Source organism: Echeneis naucrates, chromosome 9, assembly GCF_900963305.1.
Source record: "Echeneis naucrates chromosome 9, fEcheNa1.1, whole genome shotgun sequence".
Lineage (NCBI taxonomy): Eukaryota > Metazoa > Chordata > Actinopteri > Carangiformes > Echeneidae > Echeneis > Echeneis naucrates.
Genome location: NC_042519.1, coordinates 24,621,923 through 24,640,926, shown reverse-complemented (window position 1 = coordinate 24,640,926; position 19,004 = coordinate 24,621,923). Strand labels below are relative to the sequence as shown.

Below are 19,004 nucleotides of genomic sequence, written 5' to 3'. Positions count from 1 at the left end.
TCTCCACATCGGCCATGTGACGTCATCGGAACGCGTCACTAGTAGCTGGTCTACTACAGCATGAGGCGGTGGTATCGGACCGGAGCGACCTTGGTGCTCGGGACCGGATTGGGGGCCGCGGTCAGCCGCCTCTTAGTCCCCGAAAGTAAGGATTATACAGCGGGTCTTCTCAGCCGAGTCCCGGTGATCCCGGTACCGAGAGTCCAGGCCTCCGAAATTACGGTATGTGTGCGAGAGACCAGAAACCAGATCTGGGTCCTGGTCCGACCTCCAGACACACTGAGATTTAATCGCTGAAATAATATTCAGAGGTGGTCTGGACCACCTGCGGGTTGTTTTTTCACAGTCTATCGTGAATGCATCCTGGACCTGATCAGTCTCATAAAAGGACATTAGGTTCGATGAATAAATCAAAGATCTGATCAAAGAGAGTCCAATCAGAGCTGCTAACCTTGATCCGGGTCATTCAGCTTCGACTCCAGCAACAGTATCAGCTTTTACAGCGAGACAAATGAAGGAATGTAAATCTGATCCGGATCTGTCAATTTATCAGTACATCCTTCAGCTGAGAGTCAGTGCTGCTCTTTGATTGGTCAAGACGTTTCCCTCACCTGAGGTGTGTCTGCTTCTCCAGGTGAGTCCAGGTGGGACAGGAGCTGTGATGAAGTACGGGTTCCCCTCATTGGCTAACATCAAGACCAGAGAGTCGTACGTCACCTCCTACGACCCTCGCACCCGCACAGCATCCTGGGTAATAGAGAAGTTAAGCCCCATGTCCTTGAGTGGTCCATCAGACAGGAAATACTGTGACTTCAGAGAGGATGACAGGTGAGACAGGTAAAGAGTGGCTGCTGTACTAATTGAATAGTCATATGTTTTAGAAGACATATCGTTATAAGAGACAGGTGATACAGCTCATACCATTTAAATAGTAGTAATAATAGGTTTGTTTCAACCCTGCCTTTCCAGCATAAACATCTTCCACAGATCAACTAATGCTGACTACAGGGGGAGTGGCTTTGACAGGGGTCACCTGGCTGCTGCAGCTAATCACAAGTCGAGTCAGAAAGCTATGGATGACACCTTTTACCTGAGCAATGTCGTACCACAGGTAAGCAAACACAGTTATGTGAACTGTTCAATAAACAATTGAATCATGTCCTGTAATAAGTTCTATGATCACTTGTTATTTTTAACTTACTGCTGATATTTACTAATGTACGCTTAGTAACGTCAGTCCATCCTCTTTACGTCCGTTTTCATTTATATATTGTGTTTTCTTTCCTCCTGGGGTCCGTTTCACAAAGCAGGTTTAGTGAGTAAAGTTTTCCATTTCACAAATGGAGGTAACTCAAACAAGAAAAAGCAGGGTAACTCTAGCCGTTTCCCAGAGAGAGGTAACTTAACCTCTCGGTCAGTTACCATAGTAATTTACCTGGTCGGGACCAGGTTTTTCACAATGAACCTTGAGTTTCTGACTCCGCCCTCTTTCAGCCACACACGGTATTTGATTTCCTCATTCATTCAGCAGGCGAGTTTTGGCGTAGAATAATTTAGCCGTCTGTCATTTAAAAAAACAATAAAAAAATAATAAAATAAAATCAGTCAGTAGGCCGATAGAAGTCCGATTGTTTTTACTAACATGGCATGTCCTCTTGATACCGATCCCGTGGATGAAGGTGCAGCATTACTGCACAGAGAATTAAACATTCGTCAGGAGATGTTATCAGACCGCATAGATGCTCCAACATTTCCAGACAATTATCTTTTTGAGCAGTAAAGTCCATCATGTACATACAAAACCTACTCTGTCCTTACATTTGCAACATTACCAGCTGTAGTCAGGCTCTCACACCAGAAATTATATGTTGCGCAGCATTTTTCAAATGGGAGTTTTTTTCTGTGTTTATTTGTTTGTTGTTTTTGTACAACGTCGGAGATGCAGAGAACTTTAATAAGGCCATAATGTGTGCTATGTATGTTAACACAATTCATCTGTGACCTGCGCCCACCTCTAACTTGTGCTCCACTATTTAAATTTCTTGCTCTGTCCTCCGTTTTGTTTTGCATTTCTTTGTCAGTTTGGTCCTTAAAAAGTTTTAAATTAAAATCCGGGTCATTAGAGCCTTAAATTCAGCACAAATGTGCTAAAGGCATTACATTTCCAGATGGTGCTTTTAATGCCGATGGGAAAGCACAGTGGTTGACTGTAAAACATAGTGTGTATTTCTTTGATTTACTTTGCACAAAGCCCGTGCAGTAAACAAGACTCCGTGAGACTCCGTTTTACTGTATGACAGCGACAGACTGACATCAGGCTGCGTACAGCCATTATGCGCTGTGGTTGTCGGAAGTGAGTGATTCAATATGCAAAGATGGTGAAGTGCAAATTCAACGACAAATGGATTGAAGAGGGTGCATGTAGGAGGTGGTTGGCACCGGCTTTGTGCAAATTAAGCAAAAAGACTTTTTCGTGAGTGACGTTCAAGGGTCCCATATAAAAGGGGAGTGGCAGCAGCTAGCCACAGCTGGGCCAGGCTTAAATTGTCACTTAAAATATTGTCTTAAATTTTATTTGTTAAAGTCTTAAAAAGCATTACAGTTTACTCTTGAAATGGAGTTGGTGATGCTGGGCCACATTCGGCCATCTTTCTGTTGGCTGAGTAGAAGTCTGTTAGTTTAAATAGGCTTAATTATTCAACAGAACATGATACAGATGTGTGTGAAACAGCATTATGTCGGGGATAAAACAACTGCACAGTCAAACAGCCACTTCATATTTCCTTTATGATGTAAGACCTGATCAAAATGAGGAACCTCCATGTAGCAGCCCTTGGCGTCAATAAGGCAGAGAGTCTCCATAACGGGTGCAGTAGTTTTATTCTGACATCTAGTCAAGCACCGTGAAACTATACATAAAGGGTATAAACAGAAATGCAAGATAACACCCATGTAAGCAAATAAACAAATAAAAACAAACAAAAAAATTACAGTGCAATATACACACAGAACACATCAAAATGATTCAGTCAACTCAAAAAAATCTTATACAGATGTACAGAGTAAGAAAATAATTAAATAATCCTCAAATTGACACACAAATCCTCCATGACACCAGAGAATAACACCGAGTGGCACAATAGCAGAAGCATTTTACAACAGCAATAATGCATTTACAACACAATGTCCGAGCGTCCATACCTGGCTCCGCTCACCAAGGCTGCAAAAACTCCTCAGACTTGGCTAACTTCTCTCACAGCATCGACATTGCATGTGAACGAACACTTCTTCGCCAAACAGAACTTCACCCATGCTGACCCGTGCGGCGGTGCTTCCGTTGAAATCTCTCGGTTTTTCCCTTTTCCCCGCGCACCACACAGGTTACGGGGCGTGCAGCTTTAACCCTTTCGTGACTGAAACGAATTTACAGTTCTGCTGCCACTTAAACTGCATGAGATTATACCGAGGTCGTACCTTCATCTGAAACTGCTGCCAAGTGCGCCACTCCGCCGCGGGACGACACCTAAATTAAAGACATTAATAGGCTACCATTCAAGAATTTTCCTTTGTAGTATTATTGTGGTTGCAGGACTACATATGAACTTACACGTTCACCCGAGCAGCAATGTTCTCCGACGCTGTCTCTCTCGCTTTTGCACGTCTTTCTAAAAACATGTTCAAACTAACTGTATGTGCGCATTAAAATGTCCAGTTCAAGTTCTCCCCCTCCCCGTTGCCATGGTGACTCGTCGAATCGGGGCTCCATTGATGCTGTCTTTTTGTAGTTGTGGTGCACGCGCTGAACTCCAGGTGAATCTGCTCCGAGTCGATCAAACTAACTCGAATCAGCAGGTAGTAGCGACGGGCGGTGTGTGCAAAGGGCAGGGACTTAATCGACGCGCTTCCTGGGAATTCCTCGTTCATATGAAATAATTGCAATCCCCAATCCCTGTCACGACTGGGGTTCAGCAAAACTCTGGTCAGGGCAGGTGGCCCCGCCACTCCAAGTTTCTGCCCTCCACTGTTGCCATACCTGATCGTTATGGTGGAACGTCTGTGTGACATCTGGCCGTTACAGAACCCTGGAGTTCCTGTCGAGCTCGTTCTTTGCCATGTTGTGATGTCATGCATGTCTTTCTTGGTAGTTGATGGTAACTGAACTTCTCCTCCATGTTTCTTACTACGATGTTCCTGCCATGAGAACCCTCATATGAACCAGAACACCTGGAACAATCTAGAGAAACTGTGTCGCTCTTTGACCAAACGTTACCTCCACGTCTACGTCTGCACTGGCCCACTCTACCTGCCCAGGTACCTGTCGCTTTTTCGGTGGTGTGCTCAGGGGCAGAAGCTGCATGATGACGTCATCATATGTGTGTGTTTCAGGCAGGAGGCTGATGGAAAACTGTATGTCCGTTATCAGGTTATTGGACGAAACCACGTTGCTGTGCCAACACACCTTTTCAAGGTGAGTCCAGCTTGTGATTAGGGTGAAGCTGTTAGCGGTCTGTCATTGAATGATGTTACCTGTTCTGTATCTCCTCAGGTGCTGATCCTGGAGCAGGTGGATGGCAGAGGGGTGGAGCTTCAGTCTTATATATTACCTAATGAACCAATAGATGAGAGGGTTCCTCTGGAGCGCTTCCTGGTTCCCATAGAAACCATTGAGAGAGCGTCAGGACTTCTGTTTGTCCCGAACATCATGAAGAGAACTAGTAGCCTGCAGGCCATCACCGCTAAGTGAACTACTGTACCAAGAGTCATCTGCTGCTGAATGACTTGTCCGCTGTCGGTGACTTCAGTTCTGCGAAGATCTCAGGCCTGCATTACCCAGAATCCCCTACCTCTGTCTACAGTGCAGCTAAAATGTTCAGTTAATCAAGGGTGGTTTGAATGAGGGTTCTGTTTCTGATTCAGTAAAGAGATCTCAAAGAAATACTTTTGATTCATTGTGTGTGAGAGAGCATTGGTGACCAAAGTGTTCACATGTATTCAGATCCTTTTTGTATGTTAACATTTACATGAGCAGAACATCAAAGTCATTATTTTTTATAGCCCATCATTGATAACTTTTAATTTGTCCCAATCAGATTTAAGATGGTTTAACATGAAAACATCCCAGAGACATTTGTCGGCTTTTTAACATCATTACATCAACAGTACTCAACTAAAAGTGGGTGAAGTGACCCAGAATTACTGATCAATATCATTGAAAGGATTAACGAGCAGCTCAGACAGACAAAATGGAGAAATTGTTTCATTAGAAAATTAAAACATCAGGCTCATTCAAAATAAAACGCTCCAGCTAATCATGTTCTGTATTTATCATCTCTGTATACTTCAGTCTCTGATGGAAGCCCCGCCTCTGACATCTGACAGGTACCTGCAGACAAACAATTACTGCAAGGATAGTTGGGACCTGTCTCTTTCTGGAGCAGCTATTGTTACTTCCTCCTGTGTCCTGATTGGCTGGAAGTCAGCTGACTGTTGTCTAACTCTACAAAGTCCTGGTCCTCCTCATCCAAAGAGGTGAAGATGTCTGACAGCAGGTACATCTGGTCCTCCTGGTTCTCACGGGCCTCTTGGTCCACTCTGCCAAATTTCTCCAGCTTCTTCTTCAGAACAGGAACCTCCTTGTTGTACAGCGAGTCAATGATCTCTGAGGAGGATTAGAAAGGAGATTAGAAAGGAAGGAGGAGGGTAAAAAGAAAGGAGGAAGAGGACTGACCTCCATATGTTAAATTGGTCCAGTTGGGAACTCTTGAAACCTTCAGCCTGTGGAAAGTCTTCTGGACACACACAGTAGTCATGTTCCTGCATTACACAGTCCAGGTGTTAGCACTGCTGTATGGCAGTATGACACTGATATGCCTACTATGACCTTTCACCTCACCCGACACTCTGAGTGACCTGGTCCCAGTTGATGTCGGCCACATCGTCCACCTCCATGATGTACAACCTGGAAAACATACATCATACATGCACACCCTCTCTCTGAGGACACCTAAGCACTGCAGTCACAAGACCATGCGGCTGAACTTGTGAACAAGTGTAAATGTGTGACTGTTTTCTTTGTGGGACACTAATGGAACCAACAGCAGTCCAGGTATGACTATGTGTCATGGTTCTGGTGTGATCTTACTGGTTGATGAGCTGAATTTTAGCCTGAATTCCTTCAGCTCCTCTTCTGTTTCTGCCGCCACCTGAGAACAACTTCAGCTTCAAAATTGAGAACCTGGAACAGAGAGCGAGAGAACACACCTGAGCACCTGAAAATCTCAACAACTGAGTTCAGGCAAGTCGTGGTGAGGGAGACGAGGTCAAAGGTCAGTAAACGGCCCAGGGTCACAGTAATTCTACTAATTGATCTTTAGACACAGCTGCTGGTTTCTGCTGATGATGCTGCTACAGCAGATAACAGAAGACCTTGGATGGTCAGTAAGACGTGACTCAGTCTTCGCTAAACTGCAAGAGGTCCCTAATCCTAACCCTCAAATCCTGTTCTCTTGTTTATGTGTAGTGGACTAATCACATGCTGACACATCCTTCTTTCCAAACTGATGGGAGGCACAGACAGACTAGACCAGGACCCTTTAGTCAGAACTGATGCAAAGCATGCAGAGAACATTGAATAAAGGATTCCTTTCCAGGTTCAATAAAAGGCATCACCAAAAGACATCCAGAGTTTATTCTCGAACATGGAGACTTTAGCATCAGTACTTAGGCCTGTAACTATTATTTTATAATTGTCTAACTGTGATTTTGACGTAATCACCGTTTCTTTGGTTAACTGAAATTAAGGCCATTTTATGGGGGGATGGTGGGGGTTATCATGAGATGGGTCAAAGCATCATAACACTTTTGTTTGCATCCATCAAACACATTTCTAGTGTCCGTATACATCCTGCAGTGCCACATAACAGTAACTGTCCCATCGGAGGACGCCTCATGCACACTGATTTACTGTTGTGAAGTCAAATCGGCTTTCTAACGTTAACAGTCCAAAGAGAATTGGGTAGTTTGCGAGAAGCGGTGTTGACAATATAACATTAAGGTGGTACATGTTTGGTTTTCAAGGGAGTTTTGGGAGTTTAGTGTTGGTAATAAAGAAAGAAAAAGTGTTGCGTGAAACTGTCCCGCCGGTCCTGTCATAATGTAGGGAGTCTGCAAACCCAACTGTTTTCAGCTAAATTATGATTGGATGATTGGTTATTTGGGGGGGGACTAGACTGTCATCCTGCTTTCAGCTATGGAATAATTTTGACACTGAATTTGGAAAATGAGACACGAGATGGAGGTTGTTTCTAAACATAGTACAATTTCTCCATTGTGGAATTATTTTAGTTTCAAGCCAAATCAGAGGGGCGAGGCGATTTGCTGGCTATGTAAGAAAACAGTCGCAGTAAAAATGCTAGCACAACCAATTTTAGACAGCATCTCAAAAGTCACCATCACTCACAGTTTGCACAATTAAAACAAATCGATCAGTGGATGGCCCCTCCTAGCAGCTGGGCATAGCAGAGTCGTTCAGTCCAGTGAGGTCCAGCCCTCAAGCCAGAGTAACTCAGCATGCTTGTGTTTCTGGCCCGAAATTTGCCCAACAAATATTTTTTTTATTTATTTATTTATTTATTTATTTATTTTTAAATCGCCCACCACCCCCACCCCCTTTTTTCAGAGGAGTATATATTTGTATTATTATTATTATTATTATTTAAACTGTTACTTGTTGGCACTTGTTCATATACACGTTCATATAAACTAAAATGACAAGGTACAAGATACTGTTGGGAAGGGTTAAATTAAGTCAAGAAGCGGTGACAACTATTTTGCCACATTGTTTTACTATGTTTTAATAGTGATGACTATTGGACTTGGATAAGGAAAAGTGTTTTAAAAAATATAACAATTATATTTTTAAGCACAATTATTTCTGGGACAATTAATTGTGTAGCAACATTTGAAATTATTACAGCTCTATCAGTACTTAATTTACTATCTAACAATCTGTATCAGATGTGTAATCCAGATTAAAACCATTGCGGTGTCAAACCCAGCTGCAGTACTAACCACTTGAGACGACACTGGCTCCATGATCTGATTCCAACCTCTTGACTGATCTTCTTCCAGGGCAGGTTGTTCAACAGTTGGTCTCTGCTCAGAACAGGACCGGCAGGACTCTGCTGAGCCACAACCTCCAGGTTCTCCTTCACAGCTCGCTTCAATCGGGACTCTTCATCTGGACTCCAGGACCCATGACCTGAAGCTGCAGATGAACACACACAAAAAGGATTTCAGTTGCTGCAGCTGCAGGACTCCCTGTCAATTAACCAGAATGGAAAAGTGAATGATGGTGGTGGGCGGGGCAAAACTTTAAGTTACATATTAATTTGATGACCCTCCAATCTGCAGAAAAGTCATCAAAGTGGATCTTTATCAGATAGTGAGGTTTGTGACATTCTAATAGAACAAACTGCTCAGGGTTCTGGGTGTGTACCAAGCGAAGCGAAGCGTTTTTCTAAGGCATAGACGCTGCGGTCCATCTTCTTGGCAATAGTCCTCCAGTCGTTACCATGGAGGTTCTGTAACTTTATCAAAGAATGCACCTCCTCCTCTGAGAACCTGAAATAGGACACACACATTCCAAAGGATTCTACGGGGGAGAACATAAGGGACAGAAACATATGATGATTTGCCCTGTTACCTTCCCTGGTGGTTCCTTTCGTCAAACATCTTCTTGGCTCTAGTGTAAACCTGATGGCATGTCCGAGGAACTCCATCAGCTGTGAGAGAGGGAGAGACTTTGTTTTTTACATTTTGGGGGGCTTTATTTTAATTAGGAATTTATTTTAAACATTTCATGCATAATGGTCACTACAGTGGACAGCTATTCAAAAGCAGTTTTCTTCTATATGCATGAGTCTTGATGCCAAAGTTGCGCATCAACCTCTACAGTGGATGCAAGTGCGTCATCCTATAAACTGTATTGGTCAGTTGCTGTGAGTGCAAAAATAAAGCAAGGATGGCAGAAGTGCAGTGCAGGGAAGGAGTATCTGTCACTTCCTTCTATTCAAGGAAATCAGTGCGGTTAAAAAAATATTAAGTATTTCATAGTATTCACATAAACGTATTTATTCATTGTTTTGTTAAAACCATATTTCATCAGTTAAAAGTTCAAAAGCATCTCCTTGAAAAAAAGTGCATTTTTAAAATATGAATGGGATTTTTTCTTTCATACCTAGAGTGTAATAAAAACACTTGAGAGAGGTTTTCATAATTCATGCATGCGAAGAGAGGACAACAGGAAACATAGAGACAGAAGAATGACCTGTATCATATGTGCTGGGAGTGGAATCGAACCCTGGACACTAATAACATGGCTCACACGCTAACCACTGTACCACAAGAGCTGCTATAACTTCAGTAAATGTTCAGAGGAAAGGTGGTAAAGTGAAGAAACAGACCAGCTCTCAACAGGAGAACCTGAAAGAGAACCACCAAACCTGACTCCAACCCTGATGATGGACAACATGACGATGAGAACATACCAATTCTCTCCAGGAAGTGATGTTGGACTCTCAGCTTCTTTATCTTGGCTTCCTGGTCCTTATACCTCTGAGGAAACAGAAGCTGATTGGCTGAGCTGAGCCCAGTCAAAGCCACAAAGTCTGAGATGTTCTGTCTAATTTTCTCATTCTCTTGCTGAGAGCACCGACCATGACGAAGGGGAACGCCTGCAGGAACAGGACATGTAAAGAACCTTGTTGACTGAAGACTGTGCAGTATTAGTATCTTGTTGACTGAAGACTGCAGTATTAGTACCTTGTTGTTTGAAGTTCCTGAAGCGCTCCAGGTCATATCTCAGCAGTTTATTTATCTCGTCAACTGATTTCTTTTTGACATCTGGAACAAACTCCTGTAGCTCCTCCACCAAGGCCCAGTCCAAACTGAAAACATCAACACAACATGTGCTTCATCTGTATAACAGCACTTTAACGACTTCTATCGGATGACAAAACAACATTTATCTGTTTCACACTGAGGGAAAAAAACAAACCTATTAAAGGATCTTATAGATGCCTGATGATGACATCAATGAGAAGGTTAGAATGATAATTACTCTAACTGACCAATCAGGACTTCGGCACTCGGGGGTTTGAAGGAACATTGAACAAATGTTAGAATTTCTTATCTTAAAATTCTGACTTTTCTCCACAAACAAGAGGAACTCACTCATCTTCTTCTACAGCTGCTTCCTCTCGCTTCCTCTTCCTCTCCCCTCCTCTTCCTGTCATCTTCTTCTTCATTCCTATCTCCTCTTTCTTTCTCCTTTTCTCCCCCACAGTCTCTTCTTCTTGTGACATCTCCACCATTCGGCCATCTGTTGGTATGCCAACACTGGCCTCACTCAGTTCATTCTTGTGTTTCGTCTTCTTCTTCTCTGTTGTGCTGGTTTCAACAGGAGATTGCAGCTCCTCCTCCTGCTTCTCTTTTCTCTTCTTTTTTTTCTTCTTGCTCTGGCTGTCGGTCTCATCGTTGGTAGAAGGAAGATAATTTGTCATATCAACTACCGGTTTTATCCTCTTCTTCTCTTTTCTCATTGGCGTGTCGATGTCAACAGGGAGATGTTCCTCCAGACTCTTTGACCTTCTCGCCTTCTTCTGATGACGTGAAGAGGGGACTTCAGCTGGAGGATTCATGATGGCAGGAAGAGGTGAAGGAAGGGAAGGAGGAGACGCTGTAGATCAGATTGTTGTTGTTGCTGAAACAAAACAAAAAAAGGCTGTCAGTTTATTCTGAACACACACTCATAGCTTCTGGTCTTCCTATAGCCAGATGGTCGGTGCTGCAGCAGCACTGCTGGTCCGACCAAGAACCGACCTGGTCAACAGTCGACCGATTTTTGTGCTCTCCTTCTTATAATTTGTCCTGTTGTTGTTGTTGTTGTCGTTTTACTTCTTGTCTCACCGTCTTATTGCTGCGCGGTCGAACACGCTGCTTGTTTACTTCCTGTTTGATATAAGCGCATGCGCGTCGCTCCTCAAAGACCCTGAAGTGGGAAGAAGTCTCACTCTGATCGAAAATACGGATCCAGGTGACACAGCCGTTTTTTTGCAAGAGCTAACGTTTCCGGTTCAGGTGTCTGAACCGCGTTTGAACCGTCCGAACTTCTGCTGCCAGACTTCGGACTTCGGTTTCACACCAGCCCATCAATCTCCTCCGGCTGGCTGAATCCATACTACGTTCTTCAAATTGTTTTTAGAGCATTACAGGGTCAAGAAGAGGGCTTCTGATCAGGTTTTCATGGTTTATATATACATATATATGTATAATTACTTTATCATTATTATGTTAAAACTCTGTTGCAGTCATACAGAACAAACCTTGTAGTTGAAATAAAACTGTAGTTGACCAATCAGAGATGTTCAGCTCTGTAGGCTGCTCCCACAAACTTCCTGGGCCCCTGGGAAGTACTATCCCCTGAGCAGGGACTGTTCTGGGGGTAAATCAATAGCACAGGAACTTTTTTTTTTACCCTACTTCGGAACACATGGTTATATCTGTGTTAAAGTTATTGGAGGAATGTTTGATCATGAAACCCCATCTCTTCACATAAAGTAATTTTAGTCATTCATCAGCATTTATTGATTCATTTCTGAAGGCGCTTCACTTCTAATAAAGTTTAAGTATGCAAATTACACTCACAAAAATGTCACATTGTTGTGAGGTTTTTGTAAAAACAATAATTTGGCTTGTTAGAAACTTTTAGGATGTTTGAACTCCAGCAGACACGACGTGGCCAGGATGCTAAATTAGCTCTACATATGAGTTTTTTTTGGTTTGTTGTTATTTATTTATTTATTTTTTTGTTTTGTTTTGTTTTTTTTCCGTCCGTAGCATCAGCATTAGCATGAGGAGCTTACTGATTTGACAAAAAGAAAAATTGTAAATTCATCATCAAACTTCATCCTTTACTCGCCAACACCTACACACAAATGTTAAGGCATAAAATCGTAAGGCATGTTGAAGTTAGCATGCTAACCTGTTAGCTCCTGTCTGATCAGACTTTCCCATCATTTGTGACACTGAGAGTTGTAGCTTTCAATCTGTCCTGAGGCCTCTCAGCAAACATTCTTGTTGCTAATGTTAGCAACATAGCATTAGCAATACTTACAAATAGGTGCTTTAAATTCTTCAATTTTTCAGTAGACCTGACCTTTGACCTTCGGTTATATTTCAGCTTCATCATTCCTGCATTTCTGCAACTTACAGAATTAGACATGGATGCGTTTGTTAGAGAAACATTTTAAATTAAAACCATGTTAAAATATTATACAAGTTGCATGAATGTTACAGGTTAAAATGTTTTTCATGTTGACTACAGGACTCAGGTTAGGGTCTAAACATTCCTGTTGGATTATTTTGTCAGTCCTCCTGCTCTTAATTTAAAGTTCAGATTCAATCAAGATCACTTCACTCTTCACTCTGTGTTTGCTGCGTTGCTTCCACTTTGACTCAGAGTGAATGATGTGATGCTGGCAGTCCTTGGATCTGTTGGAAAGGAACAGAACAGATGGCTGGTCTCAGATCAGACCTTCACCTTGTGTGTCAGCACTGTAGCCTGAGAAAGTCATATGAGCATGGTAATACGCCGAGCATGGCCACCCACATGAAGCGGCAACACCCAAGTGTGTGACTGATAACAGAAAGAAAGGCAACACAGCAACAACTCAGCACTGTTGCATTTAACTGAGAGGGTGTTTTCAGCAGCAGGGGACTCAAAGAGGGCTCCACCTGAACTCCCAGAAAATGCAGAAATCCTCATCTTTTGAGAAAGAATTTAAGGTTGTAAATTCAGGTCTGCCTTACTGTCTTTATTTCTTTTGTTGAACTTTTCTTTTTTGACAAGAGAAGGACTGTTCTTGTTCATTCATATCTGCTTCTTGCAGATTTGTACTTTATTGCAAGTCTCCTTGAATTATTTTTTATACATTTTTAGTATTAAGTGTTTATTTTTATTTTATTTTTTTTTATATTTAAATACTGGATGGGCATCTTAAGTTCTTTTTGGTGTTTTTTTAACCATAATTATTTGTTTATTTATTATCTGTCCATGTTTAAAGTTATCTGAAGTATTTCTCAAAATTAAAAAGCATTTGTCATGTTACTCATCCTTTTTTTTGTCCTTTTTTGCTGATCCAAACAATTTTCCAAACCGTGCCTTGAAAACAGTGACACGATCCAAACCGGGAGTTTTGTAATCCGTTGCACCGCTATCCAAAAGGCACAGATCTCTGTTCAGAGTCCACAAACATCAAAACACTCAAAGTCCTGTAGATGGACTGATTAACAGATCAAGACTCTGCTCAGTAAAACCCCTCCCCTCTTCAGTAGATCCTAATATTCTTCAGTGACGATGGTGACTGGAAGAGGAGCCACAAGTGTGTGCGTCATCATCGTCCTCATTGTGTATTGTCAGCAGTGAGGCTCTCTGCTCGTCCATCCTCCTGGACTGAACTCTCTGGATCAAACTGAAGAAATCCTCCTGATCTTCCGGAACTGATCCAGTTACATCCTCCAGATCAGGAAGGGGGCACCGCTGGTCCTCCATCCTATCAGACTGCAGACAAACAGAGAAGTTTGGTGAATGAAAACCTTCATGACCATGGTGACTCTGGCCGTTCTCCCAACCTGTCCACCAGGTGCTACCCCCAGAACAGTATCCCACTCATCTTCTTCCTCTGATTTGTTTCCAGGTTACGGGGGGTTCTGGAGCCAATCCCAGCTCACTCTGGACAGGTCTCCAGTCCATCACAGAGACAGACAGACCTACGGACAGTTTAGAGTCACCAATGAACCCAAACATGATGTCTTTGGAGGCCCCAGGCCGGGAACCGGACCAGGAACTCCTTGTTGTGGGGAACAGAGATAACCACCATGTTGTTTGCTGCCTTATTCCTTCAATACCCCTTAAACCAGGCAGCCCTGGTGGTTCAGTTGTTAGCGCACCATATGGTGAGACTAGATTCTGGTTTAGGACTGATGCTGCAGGATGTTTTCCTCTCTCTCCCCGTTTCCTATCAGCCTCTCTGTCAATTATTGATTGAAATAATGACATAAATAAATAAACTTAAACTAGTTCTCAGTGCTTGTCTCGAGAGTCTAGTTTATGTTCACATTTGTCATGTCACTTCCTGTTTTATTTTGGTAGGTCTTCCTCTTTTTTCATGTCTGGTCAGCGTACTTCCTGTTTCCCAGTTTTTGTTCCCACTCCTTTGATCACCTGTCATCACCCTAATGTCACACCTGTGTCTCGTATTATCCTACTTCATTGTATATATGTCCTGAGTCTTCAGTTGTTTGTTGCCAGTTTGTGGTGTGACCTACCAGTGTGTGTGTTTTCTTGGATCCCTTGGAGTTTACCTGTTCCCTGTCGTTTCTTTTGATAGAGGATTTGGCCTCGGCACCCTCTGTGCCTTTTGTTTGGGTCCCATGTTTCTACCAGTCTGACACTCAGCTATAATTACTGGTGGTTTTTTTTCCTTCCTGGTCTTTTATCCTGTCCAGTATAGCTGTGTCTGCCTGGTATCTGATAACTGCCAGCACCCAGTTTGCAGGTAAGAGCAGACACAGACAGGAAAAAAGGTCTTGGAGGAGGCACAAGGCTCAGTGTGTGACAAGGTCAAGTATTCAAGTTACAGAGTACTTGGTAGAAGAAGGAGCAGGCTGCATGACACAGGAAGGTTCATGGTTTCCTGATTTCAGTGACGTAGTTGGATTTATATCAATTCAAGCTGTTAATCCCGTATGTTTAGGTTTTCAGTCTCTGGTGCTTGTTATTGAACTTGATTGGTGCTTCCAATCAATCAGTATTTGTTCGCTGACTTTTGGGAATCCCTAATGTTTTACCTGAATCCTGGAGACAAACATAAGAACACTGTTGACATCGCACTGTTTCAACAGGCAGAGAAACATTAGGTGGATCTTACCTGGAAGTTTATCAGCATGTAGTAGAAGTCCAAACTGGGTCGGTGGAGCTGATTGGGGTTGCAGGCCCCACAAAGAGAACCTGATCCTGGATCATGCAGCAGACTGAGGCTGGCTCTCTGGTCATTCAGTCTCTGACCCTGAGACTCCAGAATCAGGTCCAACAAGGTTTCTGGGTCCTCCTGCTGACTGCTCCTGCACTACAAGAACAAGACAATTTGGTACTGAAACCAGGATTCTGGTTAGAATTAAAACTCCATCCTGAGACACACTCACAAACCATCAGACTGCTGTTGTTGTTGGCCAACCCTCTAACAGGTTTCAGAACTCAATGTTGATCTGACAGGAAAATGTACAAATTCTCTGACTCAACAAAACAATTTTAAAACCATTTAATGTTTGTATGTTTTTTATATATATATATATATATATATAAATAACCTGCTCTTTCATCACTTTACTTGCCTCTGAACTCTTCACTGCACAGTGGTTACAATTTTTGATACTGTTTGACTGATAAAGTTTGCAGCTGTTCAGTCAATGTCACACAGGTGAAGTGGAAGAAGTCAAGGCATCCCTGCTGACTGCTCAGGCCAGCAGGAACCTTCTGAGATGCTTCTGACCGGGGATGCTCTACTACTGCAGGAAAATGTTCCTGTTCTACCATCACAACAAAAGATGAAGTCATCTTTATCTTCCAAAGTGCCTTCCATGAATAACCAACTAGCTACTGAGTTTCAGTGTCTGTTACACAAATGTAATTCTAAAAAAAGTCGAGCAATTTTCATGAGATGAGGCCTACCTTGATCCTAGTCCTGGAGCTCAGAGCAGAACCAAGGCTCTGACCTTGAGGTCTGGTGGAGCTGCATTCAGGATCAGACCCAGGTATTGGAGTCATAGGTGCTCCAGGGGTCCTGAGGATACTCAGGGGGGGGCTGGAGGTTGATGTCCTGCTGGAGCGAACTGCTTGCAGCTCGGAAACAGGATTACCGGGAGTGTGGTGATCCAAACTGGCACCATCCTGGTGAAGGATTCGAGGGCCTTTGGGTACAATTCCGCCAACCCCACCATTCTTATGAGAAGATGAAGGCAGGGAGGAACCAAACAGCTTTTTGTTAGCCATGATGAAGCTGTTGATACGGGAATGTCATCACCGGAACAGACTAAAACTGGGTAAGAAGACAGTTGAGCAGGATATGAGACAGAGCTCCAATGTTACTGATCAGGGATCATCGTTCTGACAGCTGATTGTACCACATTTTTTTCTGGACTCTGGACACAGTCCAAACCTCCAGAGTCCTTTCAACAGGACAGAGTTTATTTCAAAAACAGTGTGGATGAAAAATTACAGGAACAATAAAAATCTGGATGAATACAAATCAAGGAGAACTCTGCTGATGATAATTCATCTCTTCTCTCATCTTCCTTCTGAGTTGAGGGTGCTTTCACTCCAACATTTTATTAATCTATGGTTTTATTTGTATGTTATTTATAATATATATATTTTTATAACATAACCATTACTTTTTACATGATGTATTATGCTTTGCTCCCTACATGTTGTACTTTTTAATTTATGAAGCCTTTTGGTCAACTTGTGTATTTTTAAATGTGCTGTATTGAAAGCCTTTGAATTGACAAGATAGAAAACTACTGTGGAGATCAAGAGGTGTTGGGCCACAGCCCTGAGTGTCCCTGACCTGCAGCTAAAGAGCTAAAGCTAACACTAACAGCAGCCTGCTGTGGTTGGCTAATATTAAATTTAGAAAGAACTTTTGTTTCTTTTCCTGACAAAACATTTCACCTTTCCATTAAGACTCCTCTAAAAGTTTCTTCATCACAAACACACCAACCTTTACAGCAAACTGAGCTCTCAAAAACATCAGGAACAACGTCCATAGTTCAGCTCCTGTGAGTCCAGTTCTAAACTATCAGGAACAAGTTCCATCACTTTTCCAGTTTCTTCAACACAACTGAAATACTCAGAATAAATTAGTTTTACGTTTCTGCACCTTCTTTTCCTGAAGCACTTTCTTCATCTCCAGCTCCTCATCTTCTTGTTTTTTACTTTAGTCAGTTGGTCCATACACACACACACAAAGCGACACAATGAGAGAAAAAGAGGGCAAACTCCCCCTCTGGCTTACATCACAGTTACTATGGCAACCAAAGAGCGGTCCAAATCCTGCCTCTTCTTTCCACATACACACACATTCCTGCATTGTTGAAATCCATTCAGTTGAACCTAGAGAATTTGCTCCCGCTCTGGGCCTCATGTGTACATTCAAATATGCACACCCACACACACACACACACACAGTCAGAGTATCAAAGTAAAAGTACTTCCTGTAGTGGCGGTTTCAATTAAAGTTCTTCCTGTAGTGATTGTCACATTGCTATACTGAGTCGTGACTGAGTTTTTGGGTAGTCATGACCTTGAAGTAACAAAGTTTTTGTGGTGACAGAAACTAACCTGTGCCCCTCTGAGTGAGTGGGGCTTAATTCCTGTAGTTTCTCCTCTTCCTCCACCAGGTGTCACTGTGGTGGTGTTATTACTTCAGTCTTCCATCGGCATGATGGCTCCTCAAGGCAGATATTACCATCAGACCAATGAATGTCAAATAGATACAGTTAAAAATATATAAAAGAAATGATACAGGCGCAGGCCAAGTACACCTTATGGGACCATTTGTGTGCTGGGGGTGATTTACCTGTTTGAATTGTGTTCTTATATTTCATTATAAGATGCTTCATTTGTCATGAGATTGAACCTGAGCAGCAGTTTTTTCCCACATCAGTTCTTTCTTTGCGGTTGCAACCGTGTTTTTTTTTTTTTTCCTTTCTTTGAAAAGCCCGTTCAAACTTGCCATAAATTCGCCAATGATTTCTAATTCCAAAGTGGAAAGTCTGTTGTTGTCAACTGTTGCTATGATGAATCATATGATCAGGGCTCCATTTATGTTGGCTTTTTCTAAACTTGGTACTCATGCTGAACTCAGAGTGTGTTCAGCCTTACAGGCACAGGCACCACCCCCCTTAGTTGACAATAAATTTCTGGACAGCCCATTTCTGTCTGAGTGCAATGTATTTTTTTGTTTTTCTTCATGTTCTGTGGTGTCTTCTAACCCGGATGTTAGACACACACATTCATACCAACAGGCAATTTGGAAATGCTAACACACCTGGTGTTCATATCTGTGAAGGAGAAGGACATTTGGAGGAAACCACACCGAAAGGTTCAAGCTTTGATTTTGAAGATCTCCAGTTTATTCCCTCTATCTTTAAAACTTGTATTGCATTTCCAGGTTTCAAAACACCCTCTGATGAACTCTGTGGGTGTTGGAGTGTGAGTGAGAAACAGATACAGACTGTCAGGTCTGCAGCGCATCATGGGAAATCACTTATCACAGCAAGGAATGTCAATGACCCTTCAGGAGATAAAAACACAGAAATAGACTCCACGCACAGTGCTGGTGAAGTTTTTATTTGGTCATATTTGGAATGTTGAGCTAAAACATTTTTACTCAGATTCATTCCATCTACAACACAGACACACAGTTCACCATTATTTCATTATATTCAGCTTACACTTTAAAAGTCTCACTATGACCAAATTCATCAATAATCAGTTAATAAGGTTGACCCAAATATTTTCCCTCCAGAAACTAATCAGAGCAAAGGTGGGATCTGGCCCATCGTCAGCCAGAGTCCAGCTCTTATCCAGGTACACTGGTTTATAGTCAAAAGATTTTCTGTCCCTCCAAACTGGTCCAGAGTTAGGGTTAGACATCTGTGACTTCCGGATGTGGAAGTCACAGATATCAACCAACAAATCAATGATGTGTGTGGACAGAAGGAACCAAACATGTGGGTCGAGTATGGGCAAGGCTTAAACAATGGATGGAGACAAGACCTCACATCACCACTTCTTTTGAGCCAATCCACAGTCGCACTAACTCATTCTGGTTTTGAGCGGTTCAGCTGCTCCTCAAAGCATCTTATCTTTCGACTCTTAT

General features: G+C 42.4%; 3 protein-coding genes across 4 annotated transcripts; 1 reads left to right on the top strand and 2 right to left on the bottom strand.

The window, feature by feature from the left end:
- Nucleotides 1-51: 51 nt before the first annotated feature.
- Nucleotides 52-5,291, top strand: endog (endonuclease G). The gene is made up of 6 exons (XM_029511117.1): nucleotides 52-222; nucleotides 635-828; nucleotides 970-1,111; nucleotides 4,202-4,311; nucleotides 4,387-4,468; nucleotides 4,547-5,291. The coding sequence occupies exons 1-6, from the start codon at nucleotides 61-63 to the stop codon at nucleotides 4,742-4,744; spliced, it is 888 nt and encodes a 295-aa protein (XP_029366977.1). The 5' UTR covers nucleotides 52-60; the 3' UTR covers nucleotides 4,745-5,291.
- LOC115049131 (transcription termination factor 1) lies at nucleotides 5,046-11,013 on the bottom strand. Its single transcript, XM_029511116.1, has 11 exons — nucleotides 10,882-11,013; nucleotides 10,234-10,762; nucleotides 9,823-9,947; nucleotides 9,549-9,734; nucleotides 8,705-8,783; nucleotides 8,498-8,622; nucleotides 8,071-8,266; nucleotides 6,143-6,235; nucleotides 5,894-5,959; nucleotides 5,729-5,814; nucleotides 5,046-5,659 (listed from the first exon to the last, which is right to left on the bottom strand). Exons 2-11 carry the CDS (start codon nucleotides 10,698-10,700, stop codon nucleotides 5,445-5,447), a joined length of 1,638 nt encoding a protein of 545 aa, XP_029366976.1. The 5' UTR covers nucleotides 10,701-10,762; nucleotides 10,882-11,013; the 3' UTR covers nucleotides 5,046-5,444.
- Nucleotides 11,014-12,026: 1,013 nt separating this feature from the next.
- LOC115049236 (G-protein-signaling modulator 1-like) lies at nucleotides 12,027-17,092 on the bottom strand. Of its 2 annotated transcripts, none has more exons than XM_029511287.1 (4): nucleotides 17,001-17,092; nucleotides 15,791-16,157; nucleotides 14,991-15,188; nucleotides 12,027-13,621 (listed from the first exon to the last, which is right to left on the bottom strand). In XM_029511287.1, the coding sequence occupies exons 2-4, from the start codon at nucleotides 16,109-16,111 to the stop codon at nucleotides 13,409-13,411; spliced, it is 732 nt and encodes a 243-aa protein (XP_029367147.1). In that variant the 5' UTR covers nucleotides 16,112-16,157; nucleotides 17,001-17,092; the 3' UTR covers nucleotides 12,027-13,408. The 2 variants fall into 2 exon arrangements, with proteins under 2 accessions (XP_029367147.1, XP_029367148.1); XM_029511288.1 differs by having other exon boundaries at nucleotides 12,027-12,266.
- Nucleotides 17,093-19,004: the final 1,912 nt, after the last annotated feature.